The sequence below is a fragment of the Psittacula echo genome (assembly GCF_963264785.1).
Source record: "Psittacula echo genome assembly, chromosome: 24".
NCBI classification, from domain to species: Eukaryota; Metazoa; Chordata; class Aves; order Psittaciformes; family Psittacidae; genus Psittacula; species Psittacula echo.
This window is the reverse complement of record NC_137759.1, coordinates 2,279,710-2,306,718: the sequence shown is the minus strand read 5'-3', so window position 1 is coordinate 2,306,718 and position 27,009 is coordinate 2,279,710. Positions and strand designations below refer to the sequence as shown.

General features: G+C 57.2%; 1 protein-coding gene across 1 annotated transcript in view; it reads left to right on the top strand.

Moving 5' to 3' along the window:
• The window catches only part of UNC13A (unc-13 homolog A), a 34,047-nt gene extending 7,193 nt beyond the window's left edge, over positions 1-26,854 (top strand). Inside the window, exons 11-43 of the mRNA XM_080634095.1 lie at positions 739-1,329; positions 2,883-2,976; positions 3,911-3,960; positions 5,181-5,259; positions 6,731-6,802; positions 7,066-7,285; positions 7,519-7,746; positions 7,983-8,124; positions 8,497-8,666; positions 9,091-9,206; positions 9,299-9,462; positions 9,680-9,830; positions 11,777-11,845; positions 11,935-12,024; positions 12,181-12,315; positions 12,644-12,777; positions 12,981-13,066; positions 13,340-13,466; positions 13,552-13,648; positions 13,789-13,932; positions 14,471-14,554; positions 14,839-14,916; positions 15,175-15,263; positions 15,418-15,570; positions 15,722-15,845; positions 19,024-19,062; positions 20,139-20,168; positions 21,341-21,397; positions 21,561-21,641; positions 21,756-21,903; positions 24,353-24,445; positions 24,516-24,675; positions 24,934-26,854. Of these exons, the coding sequence (XP_080490221.1) occupies positions 739-1,329; positions 2,883-2,976; positions 3,911-3,960; positions 5,181-5,259; positions 6,731-6,802; positions 7,066-7,285; positions 7,519-7,746; positions 7,983-8,124; positions 8,497-8,666; positions 9,091-9,206; positions 9,299-9,462; positions 9,680-9,830; positions 11,777-11,845; positions 11,935-12,024; positions 12,181-12,315; positions 12,644-12,777; positions 12,981-13,066; positions 13,340-13,466; positions 13,552-13,648; positions 13,789-13,932; positions 14,471-14,554; positions 14,839-14,916; positions 15,175-15,263; positions 15,418-15,570; positions 15,722-15,845; positions 19,024-19,062; positions 20,139-20,168; positions 21,341-21,397; positions 21,561-21,641; positions 21,756-21,903; positions 24,353-24,445; positions 24,516-24,675; positions 24,934-25,222 (4,384 nt within the window). The 3' untranslated portion in view covers positions 25,223-26,854. The remainder of the gene's footprint in view (positions 1-738; positions 1,330-2,882; positions 2,977-3,910; positions 3,961-5,180; positions 5,260-6,730; positions 6,803-7,065; positions 7,286-7,518; positions 7,747-7,982; positions 8,125-8,496; positions 8,667-9,090; positions 9,207-9,298; positions 9,463-9,679; positions 9,831-11,776; positions 11,846-11,934; positions 12,025-12,180; positions 12,316-12,643; positions 12,778-12,980; positions 13,067-13,339; positions 13,467-13,551; positions 13,649-13,788; positions 13,933-14,470; positions 14,555-14,838; positions 14,917-15,174; positions 15,264-15,417; positions 15,571-15,721; positions 15,846-19,023; positions 19,063-20,138; positions 20,169-21,340; positions 21,398-21,560; positions 21,642-21,755; positions 21,904-24,352; positions 24,446-24,515; positions 24,676-24,933) is intronic.
• The last annotated feature ends 155 nt before the right edge of the window (positions 26,855-27,009 follow it).

Here is a 27,009-nt window from a genome sequence, read left to right as displayed (position 1 = left end):
GAGACATGGTGTCGGCCTCTTCCTAGGCATGTCCCTGTCCTGTCTGCATGTTTGCTTATGTGAGCCTGTCTTCATGGAGCACCGTGGCCGCCCTGTCCCCAGCAGCCTTTTGGGATGCAGGGAGCCCCTCTGTGCTGCTGCTCCCCTGGGTGCAGGCAGCTGTGAGATGGGGATGCTGGAAGAGCCAGTGGGACAGATGGGATTGGTGGAAAGGGGTTTGGCCTGTAAGAATCACTGGAGTAGGGATGATGGGTTTAAGGGGAGTTGGTGGAGTTGAGAGAGGGTGTCCTTGGAGAGGGAATGCCTGGGAGGTGTACAGGCGGTGCTGGGGTGTCAGGGCAGAGGCTGGATGTGGACTAGAGGCAGGACAGGATGTCTGGCAGGATCTGGCAGGAGGCAGGATCTGGCTGAGCGTGCAGTCTGGCTGTGCTCTGCCCCCTTCTCTGACGGGAGTGAGCTGAGGGGACAGACCCTGACCCCTACGTTTCTACACTCAACCCAGATACAGGAAGGTCAGATCCCTGGGGGGCTAATCTCAGCTCATGGAGTCTCCTGGGTCCATGCCTTCGACTCCCAGGATGAGGAGCCCAGTGCTCACCAAGGGCTGTGCCCTGAGGGGGACCCCACATCCCTCCCACCCATGGTGCAGGGACGCCGGGGCTGTGGGGCAGCACAGGGCAGGCAAAGCTGTGGTACAGCCCCACAGAGCCCTGTTGTTGTCTGCCCTCGGCCCTGCAGCCCCACGGGGAGCAGCCATTATGCCTCATCGGCCGAGCTGAGCCAGGGGAGCTCCCAGCTGAGCGAGGACTTCGAGAACGAGAGCCTGCGGGACTCGGAGCTGGATGAGCGGGATGGGGACTCCTACCACTCCTGCCATAGCTCCGTCAGCTACCACAAGGACTCACCCCGCTGGGAGGAGGAGGAGGACGATGACCTCTACCTGGAGGAGGAAGAAGAGGAGGAGGAAGAGTTCAATGAGGACTACAGTGAGAATGAGGAAGGCTGCCCCAAGGAGGAGGTGGAGAAGGACCTGCGGGAGCAGGGCACCTACGAAGCCCCTGAGCACGATGCCTACCCTCCACTGCAGAAACCCCACGGGCAGCAGCAGCAACAGGTCCCGCAGCAGCAGCAACCACAGCAACCCCAGTTGGTCCCTCAGCTGAAGCTGCAGCAGCAGGAGAGGAAGGAGGAGAGGAAAGAGGAGAGAAAGGAGAAGGACGCTTCTGCCCCCGAGGAAATCTCAGAGGCCCTCCAGGCCCAGCGGAGTGTGGATGAAGCTCCCCTGCAAGAGGCAGCTCCTGAGCCTGAGCCCCCAAAACCATCTGAGAGGTAGGAGGGAGACTTTGACCTGTAGTGTACTTGCGCTGGCACTGTGCCTGGTGACACTGAAGATGCTCTGAAAGTGACCCAGGGCTTGTGCTGCGGTGCCAGAGGGCAGTGCCAGGGACTTTCCACAGTGAATGAGAAGCTCACTTTGTACCACCCAGGCAAGGGGCAGCTCCTGGGGCATGATGCCCTGGCCCATGGTAAGCAGGGGCAGAGCTCAAGGCATTTGAGACCTTGCCAGGGCTGCTGGGGGTGTAGGTTTATATCCTGGGAAAAACCTGGGGATAGGGGAAGTGAGGGCTTGGGGCTGTGATTCCTCTCCTTTGTCTCAGGCTATTGGCTCCCTGGATGGAGGGGATACCCTGGAGCTCAACAGGAGGAAATTTCCTTAACAGAAGTCAATCCTCTCCCTAAGCTGTTAGTAAAAGCTCATCTAAGGTCTCCTGTGCTGTACAGATGAATTATTTGGTGGTCAGGTCCCTGGTATGATGTGAATAATTCACAAAGGCGAATTATTTAATTTTTGAACATGTCCTTTAATTATTGAACGTGTCCATTCTTCCTTGCTTTGGTGAGCGCCGCTGCTTTGTACAGAGGGGAAGTGTGATGGGCTTTTTCAGTCTTTTATTTACTTTAAATTATAGACCAGAAATGGGAAATCTCTAATTTAAAAGAATGTATAATGAGCTTTAAAAAAGCCCCCAGTATTTAGTGCCAAGGGCTGGCTAGAGTCCTGGTGAAGGTGGCCATGAACTAAGGTTCATGTCTGCCTGCAGTGCCTGTTCTCTGGGCAGGGAGCCTGGGGGTCCTGTGCTGGGCATTAGTGACCATTGCTTAGTGCTGTGGGCCACAGATTAGTGCCAAGGACCCCAGATTAGTGGTCCCAGAGGACCATAGATTGGTGCTGGGGATGACACACTAGCACACGGCTGGATTTGGCAGGTTTGCCTCCTGAGCTCCCCACAGCCTCATTCCAGCCTGGTTCTGGGCACACGTGTCCAGTGTCATGTCACACCAGGCTCTCCAGGAGGCTGGTACGTGTGGAGGATTTGTTTTCTTTTCCTCCATGTCTTGATTTTGCAAGAGAGGAGATAAAAACCCAACCCCACCAAACCAGCATGTCCAGGCTGACAGGTCCCCTGTCCTCAAAGTCACAGGAGTGTTGAGAGCTCTTAACACCAGGAGTTCCCAGAGTGGTGGGAGGAGGCCAGAGGACATCCTTCTGGGGAGATGAGAGCTGAAGGATGTTTAATCAAGGTGCTGGTGTCACCCTGACCTGGAGAGATCCCTCTGTGTCCCTTGGGTGCCCAGGCCAGAGTCTCCCAAGGGAGTGAGAACTTCTGGCTTCTCTCCATCTGCCTTGACGGTGCTGCCCTTTGCAGAGGGACTTGCTGTCTTTTTAGAGCCCTTCCTGGTAGTAAGTGGTTTGTTTTTTGCTATGGCCACACTGACTCAAGGACCATCAGGATCCCCAAATTGCATCCTCAGTCCTGCCCAGACTGACTTCCTGTTCCCCAGTGCCATGCTTGGGGTGAGCAAGGTGTGTGTGCTTGCAGGGAGCAAGCAGAGGTGGAGGTGCAGGACCCCAAAGCGCGAGCCAAAGCCAACTGGCTGAGAGCCTTCAACAAGGTCTGCATGCAGCTGCAGGAGGTGAGCAATGCTGTGGCTGACAACTGCTGGGTCCCAGCACCAGCCATGTGCTGGGCATCTTCAGACACGTCCAATCCCCTGGACACCCCTCACCCTGAGGGCAGTGGGGACCTGTGGGAGCCTCACGAGGGGCAGAGTGTGTTGAGGACCTTCCCCTGGTGTGTGCTGCATGCGATGTGCTGGTGTGAGCCCCTCGCCCTCTCCCATGTACTGAGTTGACAATTTTTTGTTCTGTTTTTAGACTCCATCCCATCCTCCATCTTTTCTTTTTTATTTTGGCTCTGGATTTGCCCCCTGGGGCTTCGATCCCCTTCCCCACCGCTTCTCTTTTCAGTTGTCCACCACCATGGCCCTTGCACCTGCGTCTCCCCTTCCTGCAGGGAAGGGGTGTAACCTGCCTGCAGGTAAGCATGTCCAGTCGAATGATCCAGCCTTCCCCATGTGTGCGTGTGTGCTTGTGTGTGCCAGGGATTGCCCCACCAGGGAGGTAAAATTGGCTTTTTCCTCCCTTCTCCCTGCAAATAATCCCCTCCTTGCAAGGGAGGTGGCACTGTGGGATGATCCCTGCACACATCCCATACCTGGTGTGCTCCGGCTTTTCCTGGCACTTGTCTCCAACTGGTTGTAGGTCTATGTGGAGCTGCTGAGTCTTCCCCATGCTCCCATCTCCCAAATGCCCAAATTTTGCATGGTGCAGCCATCCCCACTGCTTTGCCAACCAGAGCTCCTCTGCTGAAGCCTGCCCAGCTCACCCTCTTGGAAATATTTTATTCCCAGTGCAAGCCCTTGGCTGGAAAGAGCCCCATCAGTTTAGGAACACACTTTTCTCTGCCCACCCTGTAAACCTTTTACATGCTTCCCATGCAAGGGGAGCCCTGGGGAGGGCACTGGGGACTCAGTGCTGTGCCCGTGATGGCTGCTCTGTGTCTTGCAGGCTCGTGGGGATGGTAATGGAGAAGCTAAATCCCTGTGGTTCAAAGGCGGGTGAGTATGTGGGGAAGTTGGTACTTTGTGCTCCCCCCCCCTTCTGGGTCTTGTGGGTTCCTCTCCCCTCCTTGTTAGGATGTGATTAATGCACTCGTCATGGGGCTGGCATGGGGAAATGTTGCTGAGCTCTGGGCATGCCAGGGGCCAGAGTTTTGGGCTGAATACTGGGCGCTCAGTGCTTTTGGAGGAGCCAGCAGAGATGCCACCACTTCGTGTCCCTGAGAGCTGCTGCTGAGGGGGAGAGTGAGGAGGTGAGTAGGTTGAGATGGGACCGAGCTGGGGTGGTGGCTCAGACTTCTCTCCTGCCATCTACACCTTGAATGATGCCATAGGGAGCTGTGAACCTCTCACCTGGACAGGCTGTGGGTTTGTCCCATCTTGCCATCATGGGCAGCTCTGCCACTGACTCAGGCAGAACCTGGCAGATTTTCCTGAGAGCCCACCAGATCACACCAGGGTTTTCTTGTGGACAGGCCTGGAGGCTGTGATTGAGCTGCACTACCCTGGTTCCTCTCATAGCAGAACAGCTTGGAGCTCACCTTTGGTGTCCCAGAGGGAGATGCCAGCTCTCCCGCTCCATGCTGCAAGATAAAGCTAACTGAGCCAAATCATAGAACTGTAGAATGGTTTGAGTTTAAGGGACTTTAAAACTCCTCCAGTTCCAACCCCCTGCTGTGGGCAGGGACACCTTCCACTGGAGCAGCTTGCTCCAAGCCCCGTTCAAGCTGGCCTTGAACACTGCCAGGGATGGGGCAGCCACAGCTTCTCTGGGCACCCTGTGCCAGCGCCTCAGCACCCTCACAGGGAAGAGCTTCTGCCTGAGAGCTCATCTCAGTCTCCCCTCTGGCAGGTTCAAGCCATTCCCCTTGGCCTGTCCCTACAGGCCCTTGTCCAAAGCCCCTCTCCAGGTTTCTTGTAGGTCCCCATCCGGGGCTATTTTTTTTTCCTGAATTTCACTGACACGCCACTGAAGCAAAACATCTTCACATGGGGAAAAATCACACTTTTCTGCTTCAATCCCCTTCATCCCCCTGGCTTTTATCTCAGTGATCCCTGCCCTAGCCAAGGTAGTGATGGGGATGGGGTTCCCACATGTTGGTTCCAGGCCACACACGGGTTCTTCAGTCCCAAGCAAACATAGGGTAATAGCGGGGAGGGAGGGGAACCTTCCTGCATCAGTTTCCCCTTCTCCGCTGACTCTCCTCTCTCTCTTGTAGGCCTGGTGGTGGGCTGATCATTATAGACAGCATGCCGGACATACGCAAGCGAAAACCCATCCCCCTAGTTAGCGATTTGGTGAGGTTCCTCCTAACGCAGCACACAGCCACCGGCTTCGCTCCTGCTGTGCCCTGCTGGACTGTGTGCCCTGCTCCCGGCTGCCTCTAACATGGCTTGTGTTTTCTGTTCTCTTTCCTCCGGCCTGGCTTGGCCATCCCTGGCGGCAGGGGGGCGGCAGTAAGGTTTCTGCGCTGCATTAACAGCATGCCTGACATTAAGCCTGGACGCAAATCTCTCCCTCTAGTCAGCGATCTGGTGAGCGTGGTCCTGAGGGGTTAAAGAGAAAGCACCTCTGGGTGCTGCTGGCCAGCCCTGCCCAGCTTTCTCCAGCCCCAACCCTACAGGGCAGGGGTGTCCCAGGCTGTTCTGGGGGTCTCCTGGCCCTGGACCTTGCAGTGGGGAGCTGTGAGGATGGCACAGCTCAGCTTGCCCCACTGGAGCATGCTTCTCTTTAACGGAGCTCCAGGGCCCTGTTCCAACACTTCCCAACAGGAAGCCAATGCTTCCTGGGCCCCATCTCGTTTCCCTGGTTCCTTCCTGTCCCTTCTACCACCGGCTCCCCACAGCTTGGACTGTGCTGACACTGGGCAGATGGGCCCATGTACAAAAGGAGGAGTAGCACTGGCTTTTCTGAGCTGCACAGACCCTAAGCTTCTGTCCCCACTGTTGTCACGTTCTGTCGCTCCGGCTCAGTCCCCATGCTGGGGTCCCATCCACCCCCTGGGCTGTGATGCACAGGATCACTCTGCTGTCACCCCTTCGTGACAAGAGACGACAAATTTGGAAATGCTTTGCACCCAGAATTAGATGCTCTTTGCCTCCTTCCTGATTTCCTTACACCTCCCCAGGGTGCCTCCATTCTGTCCTCACCCCGCCTGTACCCTCCCATCCCGCTGCCCCCCTTTTTGCTCCCCTCACCCCAGTGCCCTCCGCCCCCCAGCCTGCTCAGGCAGCCGCTGATGCTTCTGCACTGTGCTGTGTTGGTGTTGGGGTTTTGGGGTGTTGGGTTGTGGGTGGTGATGGGGTGGACAGAATGTAGAGGTCAGCTAGGGCCACTGCCTTTCCCTGCTGCAGGGATTTGGCAGGCTGCAGCCAGTGCTGTGGAAAACCACCAGGGACTTGTCCAGCACTGGGTGGGGGGTTGGTCTTGCCCCGATTCCCACTTGTTCCAGCAGGGAAGGGGCCAGGACTTGCTCTGCTCTGAGGTGGCTTGCACTAACAGCCTTTTATTCCTCCCTCGCTGGCCCTGGCTACCTGCAGGCAATGGTAAGTGCCCATCACCTGGGATTGGAGCTGAACTGGGAATGCCACGGGCTGCTGAGCTGGTTCCAGTCCTGCTGTACAGCTGGGCTCTCCCCACTGCCAGCACCCACTGCTATCTGGGGTGCGGGTCTGTTCAACATGTTTTATGGCCACTGGGACCCCAAACGAGTGCAAGAGGGACATGCCATGCTCTGTCAGATCTGGGAATTGTGTTTCTTTCTCACAGTCCCTGGTCCAGTCCAGGAAAGCAGGAATCACATCTGCTCTGGCCTCGAGCACCTTGAACAACGAGGAGCTGGTAGGTGCTGGGGTTAGCTGGTGTGCGGGGTGGTCATGGCAGGAAGGCTGAGCCCCAGGCCAGGGGGGTATGTGCCATACCAGCATCCTCCTCTGGTGATGCTAGAGCAGCTAGGATGCTCATGGCTGCACCAGGGGATGGTGGTGCTTGTCCCCTGCCCTGCTTGTGTGCACTCAGTGCAGGGTGTCCTCACTCTGGTGCATGGCTCAGCTGCTATAAGTGACCTGAGCTTTTCTCCCATTCTCTGTTCTGTCCTCACACAGAAAAACCATGTTTACAAGAAGACCCTGCAAGCCTTAGTGTACCCCATCTCCTGCACAACACCCCACAACTTTGAGGTGTGGACGGCCACCACCCCTACCTACTGCTACGAGTGCGAGGGGCTGCTGTGGGGAATCGCCCGGCAGGGCATGCGCTGTGCCGAGTGTGGCGTCAAGTGCCATGAGAAGTGTCAGGACCTGCTCAATGCTGACTGCCTGCAGAGTAAGGACCCACTGCCTGCAGCCTTGTCCCTTTTCACTTTAGAGAGGGAGAGCTGGACTCCTGCCTTGTGCATGGTGGAAGTGGTGAGCAGGGCAGGTCTGTCCTGGGCAGGGGGTAGACCCTTCCAGATTTGAATTAATTCATGCATGGTGGGCTTGGGGAACTCTCGGCTGTCTGCTGGATGCCGCCACCTGCCTGTCTACCCTGTCTCACCCATGGCTGTCCTCTCCCAGGGGCGGCAGAGAAGAGCTCCAAGCATGGAGCAGAGGACCGGACCCAGAACATCATCATGGTGCTCAAGGATCGCATGAAGATCCGGGAGCGCAACAAGCCAGAGATATTTGAGCTGATCCAGGAGGTGTTTGGGGTCACCAAGACCACACACACACAGCAGATGAAGGCAGTGAAGCAGAGTGTCCTGGATGGCACCTCCAAATGGTCAGCCAAGATCAGCATCACAGGTAGGCACCAGTGGCACCAGGCACCATGTGCTGTGGGGGACCATGGGGCTGTCTCCTTGCACAAGGATGCTGCATTGTCCAACCGCTTCCTGCCCCTTGTTCTCCAAAGCAGCTTCAGCCCCTGGGGCTGTGCCTGTGATGGGGATCATGGTGTGGCAGTGGCACTGACTGCTCTCTCTATCTGCTGTCTCCACTGTGTGTGCTTTGTGTGGATGGGTATGCATGCTGTGCTGCAGTTGTTTGTGCCCAGGGCCTGCAAGCAAAGGATAAGACAGGCTCCAGTGACCCCTATGTCACTGTCCAGGTTGGAAAGACAAAAAAAAGGACTAAAACTATCTACGGCAATCTCAACCCAGTCTGGGAGGAGAATTTCCATTTGTAAGTTCACCCCTGGCCCCTCCGTCCCCCTTCCTGGCCACTCACAGTCGTGTTGGGCTGCACTGGCTGTTGGCACATCCCTGCGGGGTGATGGGGAGTCAGCTGGGGATTCATCCTGCCCCAGTTGAGGGTGGAGGGGAGCTGCTGGGCTCACTGGGAGTGCTGGTTTTGTGCCATGGAGTGTTTGGCTCCTGGCAATATGAGCTGATCCAGGCTGTGTTGGTGGGAGGGTTGGTGCCCCCACATCTGCTCTTTCTCCCAGTTCCTGCCCAGAGCTGGGATGGTCCCTCTTGTTTTGGAAAACAGAGGCTGGGGAGAAGATGGAAAGGTTTCCCTGCTCATCCTAGGGTTTGCCCCTTCTTGCTTCCCCAGTGAGTGCCATAACTCCTCTGACCGCATCAAGGTCCGTGTCTGGGACGAGGATGATGACATCAAGTCCCGTGTGAAGCAGCGCTTCAAGAGGGAGTCTGACGACTTCCTGGGCCAGACGATCATTGAGGTCCGGACCCTGAGTGGGGAGATGGACGTCTGGTACAACCTTGGTAACTAGCTGGGGCCCTGCAGTCTTGGGGGGACATGCTGCCAGCCCTGGTGTGAAGGCTATTTCTCATATTAGCATAGGGTCTGCTTTTAAAAACGCTAAATATAGAAAGCTGTTGGGATCAAGTGTTTTTTCCAGGGTCATTCTCAGAACCCTTTGCTCAGGAGTTCTGGCCCTCTGCTGAGGGGAAACTGAGACACAGAGAGATCATGTCTCTCTAGTGGCTGGAGATATGGCCGGATCCCTTCCTGCAATGTCTTGTTTGTGTTGTATCCTGGTCTGGCTGTACTTGGAGCTGGGCATTCCCGGGCCCTGGCCCCAAAGCCCCTCTGTGTTGGGGCCATCTGCCCCTCTTTGGGGCCAGAAGTGAGCAGAGTTGCTCTGGGAAGCCTAATGTCTTTGTCCCCCTCCCTGTACCCCTGCAGACAAGCGGACAGACAAGTCGGCCGTGTCAGGAGCCATACGGCTGCACATCAGTGTGGAGATCAAAGGCGAGGAGAAGGTGGCTCCCTACCACATACAGTACACTTGCCTGCATGAGGTGAGCAGCCCACCCCAGCCCAAGGTCTGTGGTCCCCACCCCAGCGATGCCACCAGCCCTGGGGACCTCGTGGGACTCATTTGTACCTCCAGAACTTGTTCCACTTTGTGACGGATTTACAAAACAACGGGGTGGTGAAGATCCCTGATGCCAAGGGGGACGACGCCTGGAAGGTGTACTTTGATGAAACAGCGCAGGAGATTGTGGATGAGTTTGCCATGCGCTATGGGGTGGAGTCCATCTACCAGGCCATGACGTGAGTTCCTTGCCCTCCATCCTGCTGTGTCTGGGGTGTGGGGGAGTCATTGTCAGCATCACCCTGCTGCTGTTTGCAGCCTGCCACAGATACAGAGATGCTGCCCTAGCTTACCCCACACCCCTTCCCCATAGTTTCCCATGCATGCACCCCGAACCCCGCACCCCTTCTTAGGGGCAGCCGCTCCATGGCCCTCACCTTCCCCCTCCCTCTGCAGGCACTTTGCCTGCCTTTCCTCCAAGTACATGTGCCCCGGGGTGCCAGCAGTGATGAGCACCCTGCTTGCTAACATCAATGCCTACTACGCACACACCACAGCGTCCACCAACGTTTCAGCCTCCGACCGCTTTGCTGCTTCCAATTTCGGGGTAAGTCCGATGGTGCGTAAACACTCCTTCCTTCTTCTCTCTCTTGGGAGGGGGTGGGGGGCTCAAGGGGGCAAAAAGGGCTGTGCAAAACACCCTGCTCCAAAGGGCAGCCAGGTGAAGTGGGGTCTCAGCACCTGCTTGCCCTGAAATTCATCCCACTTCCATTATTCAGGAAGGAAAAGAGCCACCACCTTTCTGGGAGAAGGTCTAAATTTGCTCCCCTGCCAGTTGTTATGGTGAAACAGTGGCTGGAGTCCAAGTGGGACTTCTGGGTCTCTAGTGGGACTCCAGTGGGATGCTGGGTGGTGAGAGGGTGAAATCTTGGTGGCAAAACCACAAGCAGGTGGCAAGAAGCCATCCCTGCAGCTTGCTGGGAGTTTTGCACCACCCTGTGCATTTGGGTGTACCGGAACCGCTGCAAACTTGCCTGACTGTACCAACACCCATGGGTGCCCAATAGGAGCCTCATGGCAAGCAGGGCGAGTTTGTGCCGGGGCCAGGTGAACCCGGGTGAGAAAGGGCTGAGCTCTCCCCCTGACTCCCCCATGTCATCCCAGAGGCTGCAGGTCCTTGCTCTGGATGCACAAGGGTTGAGCCAGGATCAGTGCCCAGCTCTGGGTTAGGCAAAGAGCTGGGTAGCCAGGGATGCAGCCAGGGTCAAGCACAGCTCTGGGAGCAGCAGCTTTGGTTCATGGGAGCTGGAGCTGTGTGAGCTGTGCCTCCAGGTCACACAGGAGGAGGAAACCATACGAGACTCAAAAGAAAAAGCACCTTTTCTCTAACATGGAGGGTTTAAAAAACTTGTTTCTTTCTCTTTTTTTAGAGAGCCTAAGGTTGGGTCCTAAAGTGCCCAGCCGTGTCGCTTTAACCCCGAGCACCCGTCGTGTCCAGTTTTAAAGCACTGCAGCCGTTCGGTGGTTGGGACTCACGGTCTTGGCCCAGAGCCTGGCTCTGCCAAAGGTTTGCGGTTGCCAGTGCAGGCTGTGAGCTTGGCTGAGCCGCGGGTGCAGGACTCGCTGCCCCATCCCGTCCTGTTGTCCTCCCCCCCAGCACTCAGGGAGCTGCCCTATGGGGCAGCCTGACCCAGCACAGCAAGTGCTGTAGGGGAGACCCAGGGCTCTCATGGGAGCCCACAGGGTTGTCCAAAGCCTGCCCCAGCAGAGATGCAAAGTAAAATAAATGCCTCCCAACAGCATTTTGGGGTAGATTAGTTGCTTTGCCCTCAGCTCTGACACCTGATCTGCAGCCCAACCTGGGATTTGCATCCTCCTGCCCCAGCACTCCCTGGACAGGAGCTGGGCTGAGCTGAATTAAAGCCACTCAGCCCCAGTGTATATCATCTACCTGGGACGATTCCCTGCCCACAGTCCCCAGCGCAGCCTGGTTGGGTGAGCAAGGAGCCCACATAGGTGGGCCATCCTGGTCTTGTCATACCAGCTCAGCCCAGAAGATGGGTGACTGCAGCAAGAGCCCAGCTGCTTTTTCCCTGCCCTTTTTGCTTGATCTCTTTCCATGTGGCCCAGGGGCACCATCATGCACACCCTCTCCGTGTGCCTGCTCCAGGCTTGGAGGTGTTCAGGTGAACAGGGCAGATAGAGAAGCCTGTCTCCCACTTCTGACACCAACTGCCAGTGAGAGCGAAGGGGATGTGCAGTGTCGCCTCTTGATCCTGTACCGTGCCTGGCACAGCCGCATTTGCCCCAGGGGCTGTCGACGGCTGCCAGTGAGCCTGGGCCACCAGCAAGGATGTGCTCTTCTCTGTGGGCATCCCATGCCTGCCTGCTGGGCTCTGGTGAAGGAAGGAGGCAAGGAAGGACAGCAGGAAGGAGAGGGATGAGCTGGGATGGTGTAGGCGGGGATCAGAGGGAGCCAGGGGCAGCTGGGAGGGGGTACGGTCCCTGCCACCTTTTCCCCCTCTTACCTGTCTCTGGGGTGTTTCTCTGCAGAAGGAGCGTTTCGTCAAACTCCTTGACCAGCTTCACAACTCGCTGCGGATTGACCTGTCCATGTATCGGGTAAGGTGCCTGCCAATCCTCAGTTTTGGCTGTTTTCTTCCCCTCTACCCACCCTGTTGAGAGTTTCGTCTTTTCTTCCCCTTTGGCAGAACAATTTCCCTGCCAGCAGCCCCGAACGGCTGCAGGATCTCAAGTCCACGGTGGATTTGCTGACCAGCATCACCTTCTTTCGGATGAAGGTATTGCCGGGGCCCTACTCACCCCATCCCCTAAGCAAGGAGCCGACCCCCACTGGCCCCAGTTCTTCACAAAGTTGGGTTCCTGTGGTAGCTCCTTGGTGGCTGGCTGGAGCTGTGAGTCTGCCTCCAGCACCGCTCCCCCCTCACACGCCCTAGGTCCAGGAGCTGCAGAGCCCCCCACGAGCCAGCCAGGTAGTGAAGGACTGCGTGAAAGCCTGCCTCAACTCCACCTATGAGTACATTTTCAACAACTGCCACGAGCTGTACAGCCGCGAGTACCAGACGGACCCGGTGTGTGGGGCAGGGGGAGCTGGGATGCACTGGGATGCTGCGGGGGAGCCTCATTTCCCCCACTGACCTCCCTATTCCCTGTCCTTTCCCTTTGCGATGCTCCTGCTCCCTCTCCGGAGTGCTCAGTCCCATATAGAATGAGGCCCAAGCCTTGGGCAGGGTTTGGGACCCACTGTTGTGGGGCTGAGACTGGAGGCAAACACGGGTGGCCTATGTGGGGGCCTCCAGGGTGTTCCTAGAGCCCTCCTGCCTCCTTGTTAACTCTGCCCCAAAATCAAGCCCCATGGGTGGGGTGACCAGAGCCTCTGCTGTGTCCCCATCACTCCAGACTAAGAAAGGCGAAGTGCCCCCTGAGGAGCAGGGCCCCAGCATCAAAAACTTAGACTTCTGGTCCAAGCTCATCACCTTGATAGTCTCCATTATCGAGGAAGACAAGAATTCCTACACACCGTGCCTGAACCAGTGAGTAGGTGCCAGGAAAGGGGCCCCTGCATTGCACCTGGGGGGATGCCCACATGGTGGCAATGGTGGCTTTAGTCTTTTGGAAGTGGGTTGTAACATCTATTCTACAGTTGGGAAACCAAGGAAGGTGGGAGGTGTGTGGGGATGAATCTTCAAAGCGAAGGGCTGGTCCACCCTGTGTCCACACTGTCCCCTTGCCTCAGGTTCCCCCAAGAACTGAATGTGGGAAAGATCAGTGCCGAGGTGATGTGGAACCTCTTCGCTCAGGATATGAAGTATGCGATGGAGGGTGAGTCCCACCACATCTCACTCTTACCTGGGTAGGGAGCCAGGAACCAGGCAGGAGCTGCCCTCTGCTCCCACTTCACCTGTTCCCTGGGCAAGCCCATTTCACCCCTTCATCAACACGATGCCTAGCTTAAACCCCACCAAGAAGCACTTCCATCTTCACCTCGTCACCCTGGCATCCCCAGCACTGCTTCTGGGGCAAATGTGTCCTCCCTTGCCATGGTTTGGGGCTTGAAGCAAAACCCTCCCCATGGTACTTGCCTTCCCTATGCAGAGCACGACAAGCACCGCCTGTGCAAGAGCGCGGATTACATGAACCTGCACTTCAAGGTGAAGTGGCTTTACAATGAGTATGTCACTGAGCTGCCCTCCTTCAAGAGCCGTGTGCCTGAGTACCCTGCGTGAGTGCAGCCCTTGGGGGGCAGGGGAGGGGGTGCTTGTGCCCTGGGGGCTACTGGCCTCACTGAGGATGGATCTCTCTTCCAGCTGGTTTGAGCCCTTTGTTATCCAGTGGCTGGATGAGAATGAAGAGGTGTCACGGGATTTCCTGCACGGAGCACTGGAGCGGGACAAGAAGGATGGGGTATGAACAGGACTGTCAGTGAGCACAGGAGCTGCAGCTGGGGGTGGGTGAGGGCCTTGTCCCTCAATACCCAGTGTATCCCAGCCAGGGTCAATGTCTCCCTTCTCGCCTCATGCTGACACGGCTTCTTGCTCCCGCAGTTCCAGCAGACATCCGAGCACGCGCTCTTCTCTTGCTCCGTGGTGGACGTCTTCTCCCAGCTCAACCAGAGCTTCGAGATCATCAAGAAACTTGAGTGCCCCGATCCCCAGATTGTTGGGCACTACATGCGACGGTTTGCCAAGGTGGGCAGCTGCCAGGCCAGTGGCATGCTTGGGACCCCAGTTCCAGCCCTGGTGCAGGGCTTCTGGCCTGCCTTTGCCACCTCCCATCCTGCTGTGGGCAGCAGCATACAGCACAGATTGTGTCACCTCTAATGGTGATGCTCAAGCAAATATGCTATCAACAGACCCTGTGGCCCTCCCATGTTTGCTAGCACAGGAGATTAGATAATTAATGAGTTAATTGGTTAATTAATTTAGATTAAATGCACTGGCTCACTGCAGTGTGGGGTGGGATTGGATGTAGGCTTGATGGCTGGTGCTTTCGTAGCTGTGTGGATAATGGACCTGTCTATGGACACCAGAAGTGCTGGATCTGTTTTTCTAGGGGCTGTGCTTATGCAGCTCCTGGTGCATCTGTGGGTCCAGAGGGTCTAGGGGTTGCAGGGTGTGTTCAGGCATTGGGTTGTTTCACTGCTGTGGGACTCACGGTCTCCCTTTCTCCATCCTTCCTCCTTGTTCCTGATGTCTGGGTGTCTTGTTCCTGCCTTATTGGCTGCAGACCATCAGCAATGTTCTACTCCAGTATGCTGAGATCATCTCCAAGGATTTTGCTTCATACTGCTCCAAGGAGAAGGAGAAAGTGGTGATGTATCTCCTTTCTGCTTGTTACCTGCCTGGTGCTGCCAGGCAGGACTGTCCACACATGGTGACCCCAGCCACCACCTCAGCTCCACAGCTGGTACCCATGGAGCAGGTCGTGCCCTTGGTCTCTGCCTGATGGCAGTCCCTGAAATGCTAGCAGGCAGAGCTCCATACCATGACTGTTCTCCTGTACCCCAGTACAGGATGAGAGGGACTTGTCGTGGTGGGCAGCTGTTCCAGCCACATCTGTTGGTGCTGACTCCCATCTTCATCTCACCCCTCCAGCCCTGCATCCTGATGAACAACATCCAGCAGCTCCGTGTCCAGCTCGAGAAGATGTTTGAAGCCATGGGTGGGAAGGAGGTGTGTATCAGGGTCTTTGGGAGGGAGGCCTATGGCGAGGCTGGATCTGTCCCCTCTCCTCAGAAGCAGACCCTTTCCTGGCTCCACAGTGCTGGGAGAAGACCTCAGTTCCTCAGTGCTGTATGGGATCATGGTGTCCCACCATGTCAGATGATGGATGGGCTTTGCCCTGCCCACGGGTGCATTTAGGGGTGCAGAGACCCCCCTGTGGACTTTGTCAGAGACTCTGATAGCTTCTCCAACATGTCCTTCTTTCAGCTGGACACGGAAGCCAGTGATATCCTTAAGGAGCTGCAGGTGAAACTCAACAATGTCTTGGATGAGCTGAGCCGAGTCTTTGCCACCAGGTACACCCAGGCAAAAGGGTATGGGCAGTGGGTCAAGGAGAGGTTTAGGGGTCCAGGAGCTGTGGCTGGGGCCAGGCTGGGTACTTTGCTTGGCCAAGCAGGTCCTGGGCATGGCCATAAGGATGCTGAGCTGCCTGGGTGTTGCGGTCCCCAGTTTCCAGCCACACATTGAAGAGTGTGTGAAGCAGATGGGCGACATCCTGGGCCAGGTGAAGGGCACTGGCAATGTCCCTGCCAGCACCTGCAGCAGTGTTGCACAGGATGCTGACAATGTCCTGCAGCCCATCATGGACCTCCTGGACAGCAAGTGAGTGTAGGGGCCAGTAGGGACCCCCCCCCTTCCTGATGCTCCTGACTCGCTCCGGAGGTCTGGAGAACCTGCAGGATCAGGGTGACTGGGAAGGGGGTGACATCGGGGATGCCATTCTGGGACCTTCAGCCCTGTCCCCTCTCTGCAGCCTGACGCTCTTTGCCAAGATCTGTGAGAAGACAGTGCTGAAGCGTGTGCTAAAGGAGCTCTGGAAGCTGGTTATGAACACAATGGAGAAGACCATTGTCCTGCCCCCGCTTACTGACCAGACAGTGAGTGAGACAGGGACAGGGGACCCTGGAGCTGAGAGGATGGCTGATTGCGGCCAGAGTGAGACATTGCTGGTCCAGTGCCTTCACTGGCTGCTGAGGGGTTGAGGACTTCGGCAGCCTCCCCAGACTGACTCCCAACTCATGGCCAGGCAAGGATGGAGGAGAGAAAGGTCATTGTAGTGCAGCCCAGCACGCTCTTCGCTGGCTTTGCCAAAGGACCTTCCTGCCATCTCCATCATGGTACCAAGAGGGCACTGGTCTTTTCCTTTCCACCCTTCCCTCTGAGCTAGCCAACATCCCATGCCATGCGCATCTGTGTTGGCTGTGAACATGATCCCTGTGCCAGGAGATGGATCAGGAGGCTCTTGGAGTGTGAGAAGTCACCACATCTTGGCTTTGCTGTGGGGCTGGAATTGCCTGGGGAGCAGGGATTGGCTTTGCAGGGATGGGGGTAATGTGGGGATGAGGGGTCATGTCCCTTCAGCAGGACTGAACTATTCCTTCCTCATAGACTGAACAGTTTCTAGGGAACCTGAGTAAAGCCCTGCTGGTCCCTCCTCAAAGGGAGGTTGCCGGCAGGCTTCAGGTCTCTGTATCACATTGCTGTGTGTATCCTCCCTTGCATGCAGCCATGTGCCCTGAAGCTTCCTGGGGAAGCTCTTCACTTAGGGTCAGGAAGGGAATGGTAACACTGAGGGCTCTGAGCCAACTGTACATTCATCCTTGTCACTCTCAGTAGCTTCTGTCACTGTCACATAGTTGGGCTCAGGCTCTTACTTGGAGTCCCTGGAGCCACCATCCACTGTGTCACTTTTCTGGAGCTCTGGGGATTCTAATGCTGTGTTGGTAAGGGACAGCACATTGGTGACATGTCAGCCCTCAATGGTACCACCTTACTGGCACCTTGTCACAGCCCAGAGCCTAGCTCAGGTCAACCCTGCATCACTCCTGGCCAGAGTGACACACCCTTGGCCAAAGCTGTCCAAATCTACCAGGAGCGCTGGTTCCACTCCAGTTGCCATCCAGTCCCTGTCTCTGTCCTTTCATGGCCGTGTGTGACTGTGCCATGTTCTGAAGGCAGTGAGCCCTGTGCTGAGGGCAGAGGAGGTGCCATGGACATGTAGATCTGTGTATTTTCCTGTGGGGAGGCAGTCCTTGGAAGGGAGGTCTGGTCCCTATGGCTGATGACCTGGGGCTACATGAGAGAGCTGAGTGTTGAGGGGGGTTCACTGGGTCCCTGGAGCTCAGTCCTCCTGCCACAGTAAGGATGGAGTAGGCAGGTTGGGATGGGGCCACCTTGGGTCTATGGAGACCAGTGATGCTGGTGGCAGGGCATGGATGCTGAGTGCTGTGGCATGTCAGATAGTGTATGCCCCTCGCTCTGCTGTTCCTCTTGCCTGGTGGGGATTGGGGGGCAGCCAGGGCTGGGGAGGATGGAGGAAGGGGCCGACACTCATGCCATGGTTGTTCTCTCCAATTGCTCCGCTTGCCTCTCAATGGCAGATGATTGTAAGTACGGCAGCTCTTTGTCTGTCTGTCTGTCTGTCTGCTGTGTGTCGGTCCTGGCCCCGCCGGTTCCTGTCTCGTGTGGCTGCCCGCACCCTGCCCACACCCTCCTTCGGCTCCCGACATGGCCCACGTCTGTGGTCCCCATCCTTGTGCTGCCCGCTTGGCACTGGCTCCTGGCAGGCATTTGCGTGGGTTGGGGGGTGGAAAGAAAGGTCCTGGAGAGATTCAAGGGAGCTGGATGTGGGGAAGTTCAAGGGTTAGTGATGGTGTGGGTGAGCACGGGGATAGGGCAGTGCCATGTAATTAGAGACATTTAATCCAGGCTGATCCTGTCTTGTTTCATGCTGAGGCCACTGGAGACATGGGGAGGGGGTGTAGTGAGTGCCCGGCAGTCAGAATTGCTCTTCCTGACCCCTTGTGCCTGAGTTCTTACTTGGAGCTCTGGCTGGGAGGTGGCTATGGTAAGGGTTGAAAGCAGAGGTCTGTGGAGAGGAGCATCTCCCTGGGACACAACAGCCCCTGGTCCTGTTGTTCAGTGGTGGCCCAAGTTTCTGGCATGAGTTGTGGTACTTTTTCCTTGCCGAGGATACAGCACTGGGAGCCCGGACTCCTGGGTTCCCTTCGTGGCATTCCTGCTGAGTCCCTGCATGGCTTTGACTGAGCAGTTTCCTTTTGTCCTCTTCTGCTCAGTCTGTGGCCATGGGCTTATGCCCTGTGGGGCAAAGGAAGGGCCACATCCACCCCCAATCCTGCTCCCACCCCTGCTTTGACCACGGGCACCTTTGCAAGGAGCAGTGGTGTGGGTTCTGGTGGTTGGGTGCTGGTGCCAATCCATGTGGGAACAAATTACTGTCCCATCCCCCAACACCATTTCTTTCCAAAAGCAGCATTTGGAGAGACCCTGGATCAGCCTGGGCTGAGCCTCCCCTTGAGCCCCACAGGGACCCCATGGGCTCAGCTTTGCTGAGGCTATCAGGGGACTAGGATGGTGTCAGCTCACTCAGGGTACAGGGTCCTGAGAGGCTGATTAGAAACCCTCCACATGGCACTGCTGCCCCATTTTATAGTTTCTCTTGGCCTGGGTCAGTGTGAGGTTGTCACAGGGCCCAGCAGTGCATGGACCAGAACGCTGCGTGTGAAACTCAAGTACAGCTGCCCCCTCCCTGTCTCCTCCCCAGTGTTGTAGGGGAATGTGGGGGCACCAGAGGCTTCCCACACACAGTGCCACCAGGCTCCTGCCTCCCTATATCCCACTGGGAACCAGTCCCCCATGTGGTCAGCATCCCTTATATCCCAGAAGGAACCAGCTACCATAAGCCCAGCATCCCTGTGTGGGAAATGGTTCCCCATCAGTGTGACATTGTGTGTTCCAGTGAGAACCAGTTGTCCAAGCATACCAGAGACACCCGTGCCTCACTGACCCAGTATCCCTCTTTGGATCAGTCCCCCACTAACCCTGTATCCCAGTGGGGGCCAGTCCACCATGGGCTTAGCACCCCCAAGAGGGACCATTTCCCCACTGGCTGTTAACTGTCCTTGAGGAGATCACCGATGTCTTTGCCACCAGCTCGTGGTCACCCCATGTGCCCAGCCTTGTCCTGCTCTCCCTGTGTCCCATCCCATTCTGTCTCCCCACCCCACCACTCAACCTCTGACGTTGCTTCTACAGGGCACGCTCTTGAGAAAACATGGCAAGGGGACAGAGAAGGTAAATAGCTGTGGGCTCCATATGTGTCATTGCCCCGTGGCCACACTCGTGGCCCCACACCCACCTGCTGCAGAGGCCCCAGGCCCAGGCTTGTCTGTGCTTCCTCTGTTGTGCTGTCTGGATGTGCCATTGCCTGCGTGGCCTGTTGGGGTGTGCTGTGTTGCCTGGGATGTGCTGCCTGTGTGCAGGATGGGCACAGTAACCTGTTTCTGTGTCGCCTGGGGTAGGGAGCGGGTGTCGTGTTGTGTTGAGTCCCTGTGGGTGGGTATTTGGGGTGTTACCCATCCCCAGGCAGCCTCACATTGCTCAGCACCCCTCCCATTGCCTGTCTAGAACAGCATGGGGACATGGTACCCAAGCATGGGGCATCCCAGCCACAAACCTGTCCCATCCCTGGAGGCACAGGAAGAGGTCACCCCCAGAATGCTGGGGATGTGCAGGGCACACTGGAGGCCATGGGGCTGCTGAGGTCCCCTGGACCTCTGAACCTGCTTCCTCCTGATGCTGAGGGAGGCCTCAGGAAGGCTCACTAAGGCCCAAAACTTGCCAAAAGGGCTTACTTCAGCCACATGGGCTCCCCCTCTGTCTGGGTGCTCCCCACTGCTGGGCTGGGGCCTAGCACAGCCCTGAGGGCTGCATGTTCCCAAAACCCACACCTCAGGAAGAGCCATGCTGGCATCTGTCTGGGCAATGCCTCATCCTCTCATAGGTGATGCTGGGTCCTGCCCCAGTTTGTTGAGTGTGCTGTGTGAGCTGCTTCCTCCCACCAGCTGACATTTCCCCAGCCCCAAACAAGGTAGGGAACAGGCCTGCCCCACACAGCAAGTATCTTTAGTCCTGCTGAACCCGCCATGGCTTGCTCATCACAGGCTCAGCAGCAAGCATACGGGGCTGAGCCTTTGCACATGTGAACTAGTGCTGAACCAGTTGACACCTGCAAGTAGTGGAGAACTGGGCACAGCCAGAGGAGCTGTTCTAGACAAGAGCCCACATGGCTGGGGGTTGTGGGGGGCCCTGGACCTGCGGCTGGCTGCTGCTGGGGCCACCAGTAACTGTCCCTTGCTGTTCTCTTCCAGAGCAGGGTGAAGCTGCCCAGTCACACTGAAGTAAGGACATGGCTCTTCTGCTCCCCACTTGGCTCTGGTCCCTCCTCTTGCCTCCTCCCTGTCCTTTGTCCCATGTGCTGTGGGGTGTGTGTGGGTGCAGTATTCCATTGTGCTCTGTCTGGAAGCCACCAGTGTCCCCGGCTCCCAGCCTGTTCAACTGCAGGAGATGGGGACAGCAAGTGAATGGGACAGTACCTTGGGATTGAGAAGGACACAAAAGGCTAGTGGGAGGGGGTACAGAGTAAGAGCATGGGGGGACCAGGCCCCTGCAGAAGGTAATGGTTAGTGGGATAGATGCTGGGGGTTGGGAAGGACTGGAGCTACGGGTGCTGGGGGAAGGAAGTGGGAATTGCTGGCTCTGCCCCATGGGGCCTGTGCTTATCCAGTTGTATGTTGCACATTGGAGGGCTTGAGAAGGGGAGCTTGTGCTCAGCCCAGTAAGCAGGCAGTAGACCAGGGAAGTGAGTGGGATCTGCCTCTGCCATGGGGCTGCGTCCCTAGGAGCTGTGCCAGTGGGCCCCATGGAATGGCTTCATGGCCTTTGCCCATGGGGGTGGCATGACACAGGGCAGATGAAGGCAGCCGGGAGCTCCCATCTGCCGTATTCCTGGGGTGCACAGGGGCTGGGGAACATCCCTGGGGTTGGGACTGGGCAGGGGTCTGGGTAGCAGGGGTGTGTTTGGCTTGGCTGCCAGCGCTGTGGAGTACAGGGGGATTATGTTGCATCCTCCCCGTGGCCACTGTCCCCCTGCATTTGCTCTCTGCTCCCTAGTGTCATACAACTGTCCAGGCAGTGCCAGTGATGTGCCGTGCTGGGCTTTGTTGGATGCAGAAGTAGGTGCTTGGGCACCACAGGGAGCAGGATGAGACCCTTGGGCCAAGCTACTTGTGCTGAGCAGGGTGTGAGGTCCCTGATGCCACAATGATGTCCTGCCCTGGGGTCCCCAGGTCCCAAGCCACCCATGTGTAATGAGAACTCATTGGCTGGGGTGTGCACTCACATCACCATGCCCAGTAGCACCTGGGGCTATCTGGAGAGTGTTACTTCATCCCTCTGGAGCCTGGGGGAGCCCCCAGAGCTGCAGCAAGCTCCTGGCACCATGTGCCAGCCTGGCCATGTCACCCCCAGCTTGGCCACTCACTGGGGCTGTTCCTGTCTCTGTTCTCTGCAGGGCACACAGATGATTTTCAATGCAGCCAAGGAGCTGGGGCAGCTCTCCAAGCTGAAGGTGAGGGCTGGGAGGGTGGGCTGGGGGCAGGCGATCTGTTCTCCTCTCTGTGCTAAGACTGGCACTATTGCAAGGACCCCACCAGTGCTCGCTTTTTGGCATGTTTGGGGCAAGGGAAATGGGACCCTGGTTCCATACTGAAAGCGGGATTCATGCCCTGCAGGACCACATGGTGCGGGAGGAAGCCAAGAGCCTGACCCCAAAGCAATGTGCAGTGGTGGAGCTGGCACTGGACACCATCAAGGTAAGGGTGTTCTGGGGAACAAAGGGGTGTCCCTGAGGGCTTTAGCCCTGGAAGGGCACTGGAGGAGCTCTAGCAGAGCTGCTGAGGGCCCCAAGGCCATTCTCCCTCCTCCAGCAATACTTCCATGCCGGTGGTGTGGGGCTGAAGAAGACATTCCTGGAGAAGAGCCCCGACTTGCAGTCGCTGCGCTATGCCCTGTCCCTCTACACCCAGGCTACTGACCTCCTCATCAAAACCTTTGTGCAGACCCAGGCTTCGCAGGGTAGGATGCACTGCCCTGGGCCTCCTACCCAGGCCCCCTCTCCCTGTGCATGTGGTTGGTTGCCCCAGTGAGTTGTGGGGTTAGGGGGCCCCAGCTAGGCTCATGGAGGGGTGGGAGGGATAGACAGGAAGGGAAGGGCTTCTTTCTCCCATGGTTTGCAGGTGAAGAGGGACCATGGGTGCCCAGAAGCAGCCTGGTACCTCCAAGTTCCCCACCAGCAACAACAGTGCGTCCCCAGTGCCAAGGCATGGCTAGGCTGGCACAGAAATGGGCCCCGTGGGTAGGGGAGATCACCCTCTGGTCCCTGTCACCCAGTACAGACACCTCTGGTCCAGTGCTGCCTTGTAGCTGACATCTGGGCCAAACAGATGCTGTGCCAGAGCCTGTCCTGGGCATGCTGGGTGCCCCACATACCCCATGATTTGGGATCTGTCCAGGGTGCCAGGCACTGTCCCTGCCACACAGCCATGTGCTGAGCACCCTCTGGGGCAGGACCTCGTCTCTAAATGCTGCTCTTTATTTGCCCCTTGGCTGCGTGAGGAGGGGACAGATATGCTCTGTTGCAGTCATGGGCTGTTGTATAGTGCCTCAGCCAGGCTTGTCTGTGTCCTCAGGGAGTGGGACATGCATTTGCTGTCTGCGTGTTTCCTTGCAAGGGACAACTGTCCTGTCTGTGTGTCCTGTGCCAGCTGTGTCGGTGGGGTGGCCTTGGGTTTGGTTGGTGCCAGAGCGCCTAGTTGCAGCCTGGCCCCAGGATCCCCTGGGCTCAGAGCCGGGTAGTGCCTGGTACTCCTGTGTTGCTGCAGTGTGGTCCAGATGCTCAGCTGTTCATCTGTCTGTGAGATCTGATCTCTTTCTCTCTGTTTTCTCCCCTCCTCTTTTACTGATCCCATCCCCTCCACACATCATCTCCTTCCTTCTCTCTCCATCTACTCTGTGCTGTGCCTCTGTCTCATTCTCTCTCCTTCCCACTAGTCCATGGTGGGAAAGGTATTAGGTTTACCCTTAGTGAAGAAATTTATCCTGAGAAGGGTACGTGTGCTGCTTGCCCTCCCCTGCACCCCCCTGCCACCGGCCTGGGCTAGTAATAGTCCCAGCACTGTGGGCTGGGGTGGCTACGAGCCTCATCCCAGCATTGCCAGCCTTGGGTGCCCTTCTTGTGGCCAGAGCCTGGAGCCCTCTGCCCACAGACTCCCACTCCCAGGGCTGTTCTGAGCCGAATTTGGAGGAGCTGTGCTCAGCTATATTGACAACCCCTGCCCCATCCCAGGTTAGGTCTGGGCACCCTGCATTGTCCCCAGTGCTGCCTGGGGGTGGGAACCTGCCTTGACCTCCATGCAAGCTGGGAGCTGTCCACTTGGGACATGTGGCCCTGGGGGAGGCCATGCCCATGTCCCCCATCCCCTCCACGCTGCTGCCAGAAGGACCATTACTAGCCTTGCTCCGGTGAGCTCTGCCTGCCTGCTCCAGGGTGTGAGGAATGAGCCCAGCTCCATGGGCCCTGCTTGGCCTCCTTGGCACCCGGAGGGGCCAGGACTGCACCCCATGCTTGGCCTCCCATACCCAGACACCCCGTCCTCACCTGCCATCAGCTCCATCTCAGCTCAGCATGCGGCACTGCCTGTAGGGATGGGGTGCCGGGCTCTGTGGAGGATGAGGGTGGATGGAGAGGAAAGCGTGCCATCACCACCACATATGGCCTGGCATCCTTGTGCTGGGGGCCATGCGGTGACACGTGGGTATGCGTCCTTTTTCCCACTGTTTATTTCTACCCTGGGAGCTTTCCGCTGAGCTCACTTTGATCTCCTTGGCCCTGTCTGACATACAGACCCTGTCCCTCTGCCTTGCACCCCCTACTTCACCCATGAGTGCATGCATGGCTCCTGGAGGGGAGGGGGTGTGCTGGGCTGTTGGTCACAGGTCACCTGAATTCCCCAGGGATGGAGGGGATACAGGAGGGGGCAGGTCAGCCTCAAACCCTGGCAGGGCCATGGCTGCCGTGTGGCACAAGGGCCAGGTCAGGTCCCTTCTGCCCAGTGTTGTGCCCATACTCGGATCTGTGCATGGACCACTGACAGCACCCCCTGCCCTGTGCTTACAGGAGGTGGAGCAGGGCTACTCTCCCCTGCCCCATCCCACCCAGACACCTCAGCCCCTGCCTGGGCAAGTGAGGGCTCACTGGGTCCTGCTGATGTGAGGTGGCATGACAGAGAGCCAGCTTGGTACTGGGGATGTCCTGCCGTGCCCCCAGCCCTACCTGCTGCCATCCCCAGCCATCCATGACAGTTGTTTCACCCATGCTGCTCTCCTCAGAACTCTTTAGCAGAGGCCACATTGGGCCAAGTCCTGCTGCCCTTGGTGGGTGACCTGCCTCCTCCAGTGGGGTTGGTGGTGGACATCAGGGACACAGCAGGAATGAGCACTCATGTCACCTCTCTTTGCCATGCAGGCTCTGGTGTGGATGACCCTGTTGGGGAGGTGTCCATCCATGTGGAGCTCTTCACCCACCCAGGCACTGGTGAACACAAAGTCACTGTCAAAGGTGGGTTCTCCCAGCTGGGATACTGGGATCTGGCAGTGCTCCATGAGGCTCATGTGCTCCCTCTTTGCAGTGGTGGCTGCGAATGACCTCAAATGGCAGACATCAGGCATCTTCCGTCCCTTCATTGAGGTCAACATCATTGGGCCTCACCTCAGTGACAAGAAGAGAAAATTTGCTACCAAATCCAAGAACAACAGCTGGGCCCCCAAGTACAATGAGAGCTTCCAGTTGTGAGTGGTGCTGCAGGGCTTGGGATACGGGGCTGGGCTGGGCGATGCGTCTGCCCCATGGTGGGGTCTTGACAGGGAGCTTGAGATATTTTAGATGTTTTCTCATTGGTAAAAGCAGGGATTGAGGAAAGGGGGGAAAAAAAAGACTAAGTTTTTTAGGGGCAGTGGGAAGGTAGCACCCAGGTGTCCTGTGGCAGAACCAGGGGACCTGGGAGTATAACCCACTGTGATGACTGCTTGTCCCTTGACCTCCTGCAGCACGCTGGGTGTGGAGACTGGCCCCGAGTGCTATGAACTGCAGGTGTGTGTGAAGGACTACTGCTTCGCCCGCGAGGACCGGACGGTGGGCATTGCTGTCCTGCAGCTCCGTGATATCCTGCAGCGACCTGGCTGTGCCTGCTGGCTGCCCCTGGGCCGCCGCATCCACATGGATGATACCGGCCTCACTGTCCTCCGCATCCTCTCCCAGCGCAACAATGATGAGGTGGCCAAGGAATTCGTCAAGCTCAAGTCAGATACACGCTCAGCTGAGGAGGGCAGCAATTAAACCCTTGTCATTTCCCCAGCCCTTCCCTCCTGGCCCCTTTTCTACACCGTCCTCCAGCCATGTATAAGCCATAAGAGTGGCCACAAGAGGAGTCTCCTTCCCTGTGCTGGTGAGGGGGGGCAGTGTGGCTGCAGTGACAGACTCATGCCATCCTTCCCTCAGCCAGACTGAGTGACAGTGATGCAGAGCATGGCCATGCCACCATCCCACCCCAATGGGAAGGTGCTGGGTCTGGTGGGGCTGCAGGGAAAGGCTAGATCCAGACTGGGTGCCTGAGATGGAGGAACCACAGTGGCCCATCCCTGACCCTACCCTGTCCTACCCAGACCTCATCAGACAACGAAAGGAAATAGCTGGAGGTGAAGGTGGGAGGGGTGCCTCATCCCACCCCTGGCGGTATTGATGAGTTGCTGGCACAGCACAATGGCCCCTTGTCCCAGTCCCTCAAGCATCTTCAGGCACCCTGGGGGCCAGGGAGGCTCCCACCCACTGAGCACCTTGTACATATGTAATTCGCTGTACGTACACTGGCAGCTGGCCGTGTTCTGTACCTGGAAGGGCTATTGGGGCTGTTGGGTTGGTGGGTGCAGCCCCACATACCCTGCACAGGGTCCCCTCCTGGATGGCAGTGGCACCACTGGGGCCAGGAGCAGCAGGGATTAGCCTCCAGCCCATATTCTGTCTTCCCTGCCTTGTCCCACCATGGGCTGCCCCACTGCTGCCCCCAGGGTGCCAGGGCTTGGGGGCAAGGGCTGGAAGTGCTGGAGTACAGAGACCCATCTCCCTTTGCTCTGACCAGTGGGGGCCAGCCATGCCTGTGCAGTGCAGCAGTGCCCATGAGACCTCCTTGGCGCAAGAAAGACCCTTCCAACCCCCAGCCCAGAGGACCCCTTGCCCCTCAATTTCCCGTTAACCACCATTTCTGTGTCATGTGTGTGGGGTGTGTGTGTGTCTTGTGCAAGTGCCTGGGAGGTTGGGATGTGCAGTGTTGGGGATGGCCACCCCAGCTGGCTCTGAGTACTGGGAAAGACAGAGGCCTGATGACCCTACAAGTGAATATCTCTCTCTCAAGTCCCCTCTCCATCCCATAACAGGGTACGCTGACTGGCCCCTGTGGTCCTTTTTCTATAGGGTTTACCTGGGACCAAAGGGTTTAGCTTTCCTCTCGTTACTCTTCAGTGTTTACAGCCCTTTTCTAACCACCACTCCCACACAGTGAGGCTGGGGCTCAGCCCTGTGCCCCCCAACCATGGTGCCCCTGGCCCTTTGCTCCCTTCCCAACCTGTCCTGTTTGGCATGTGATTGAACCAACAAATTCTGCTCCTGTAGCACATGTGTCACTGATGCCTGTGTGTCTGTTCCACCACGCGCGGCACTGCTGGCGGCGGCTACCATGGATGCATGACAGTGAGATGTTTTGCACTATTTTGAATTTTTTGGGCTCTGTAAAGATATTTTATTATAACTGACATTAAAAAGCACACCCTTCACTGCAGCTGCTGTGGGGCTATGAGAGGGCAGGCACACAGGGACTCTTTATACTCACTCCCACTCCAATCCACTAACCACTCCAAGGTTAGCGCACCACAGATAAATAGCCCAGGAATGCTAAAGCAACTCTGTTCACATTCAGCCTCCCTGAGGTCTGCTCTTCAGTGCTGCAAAGCCAAGAAAATGAGGGCAGGGATTAAATGGAACTGGGACAGATCTGTCCTGAGAAGTGACACTATTCTCAACTGCTGTGCTGCAAAATTCCAGGCATGGGAGTGATTAGAGACTGCCAACGT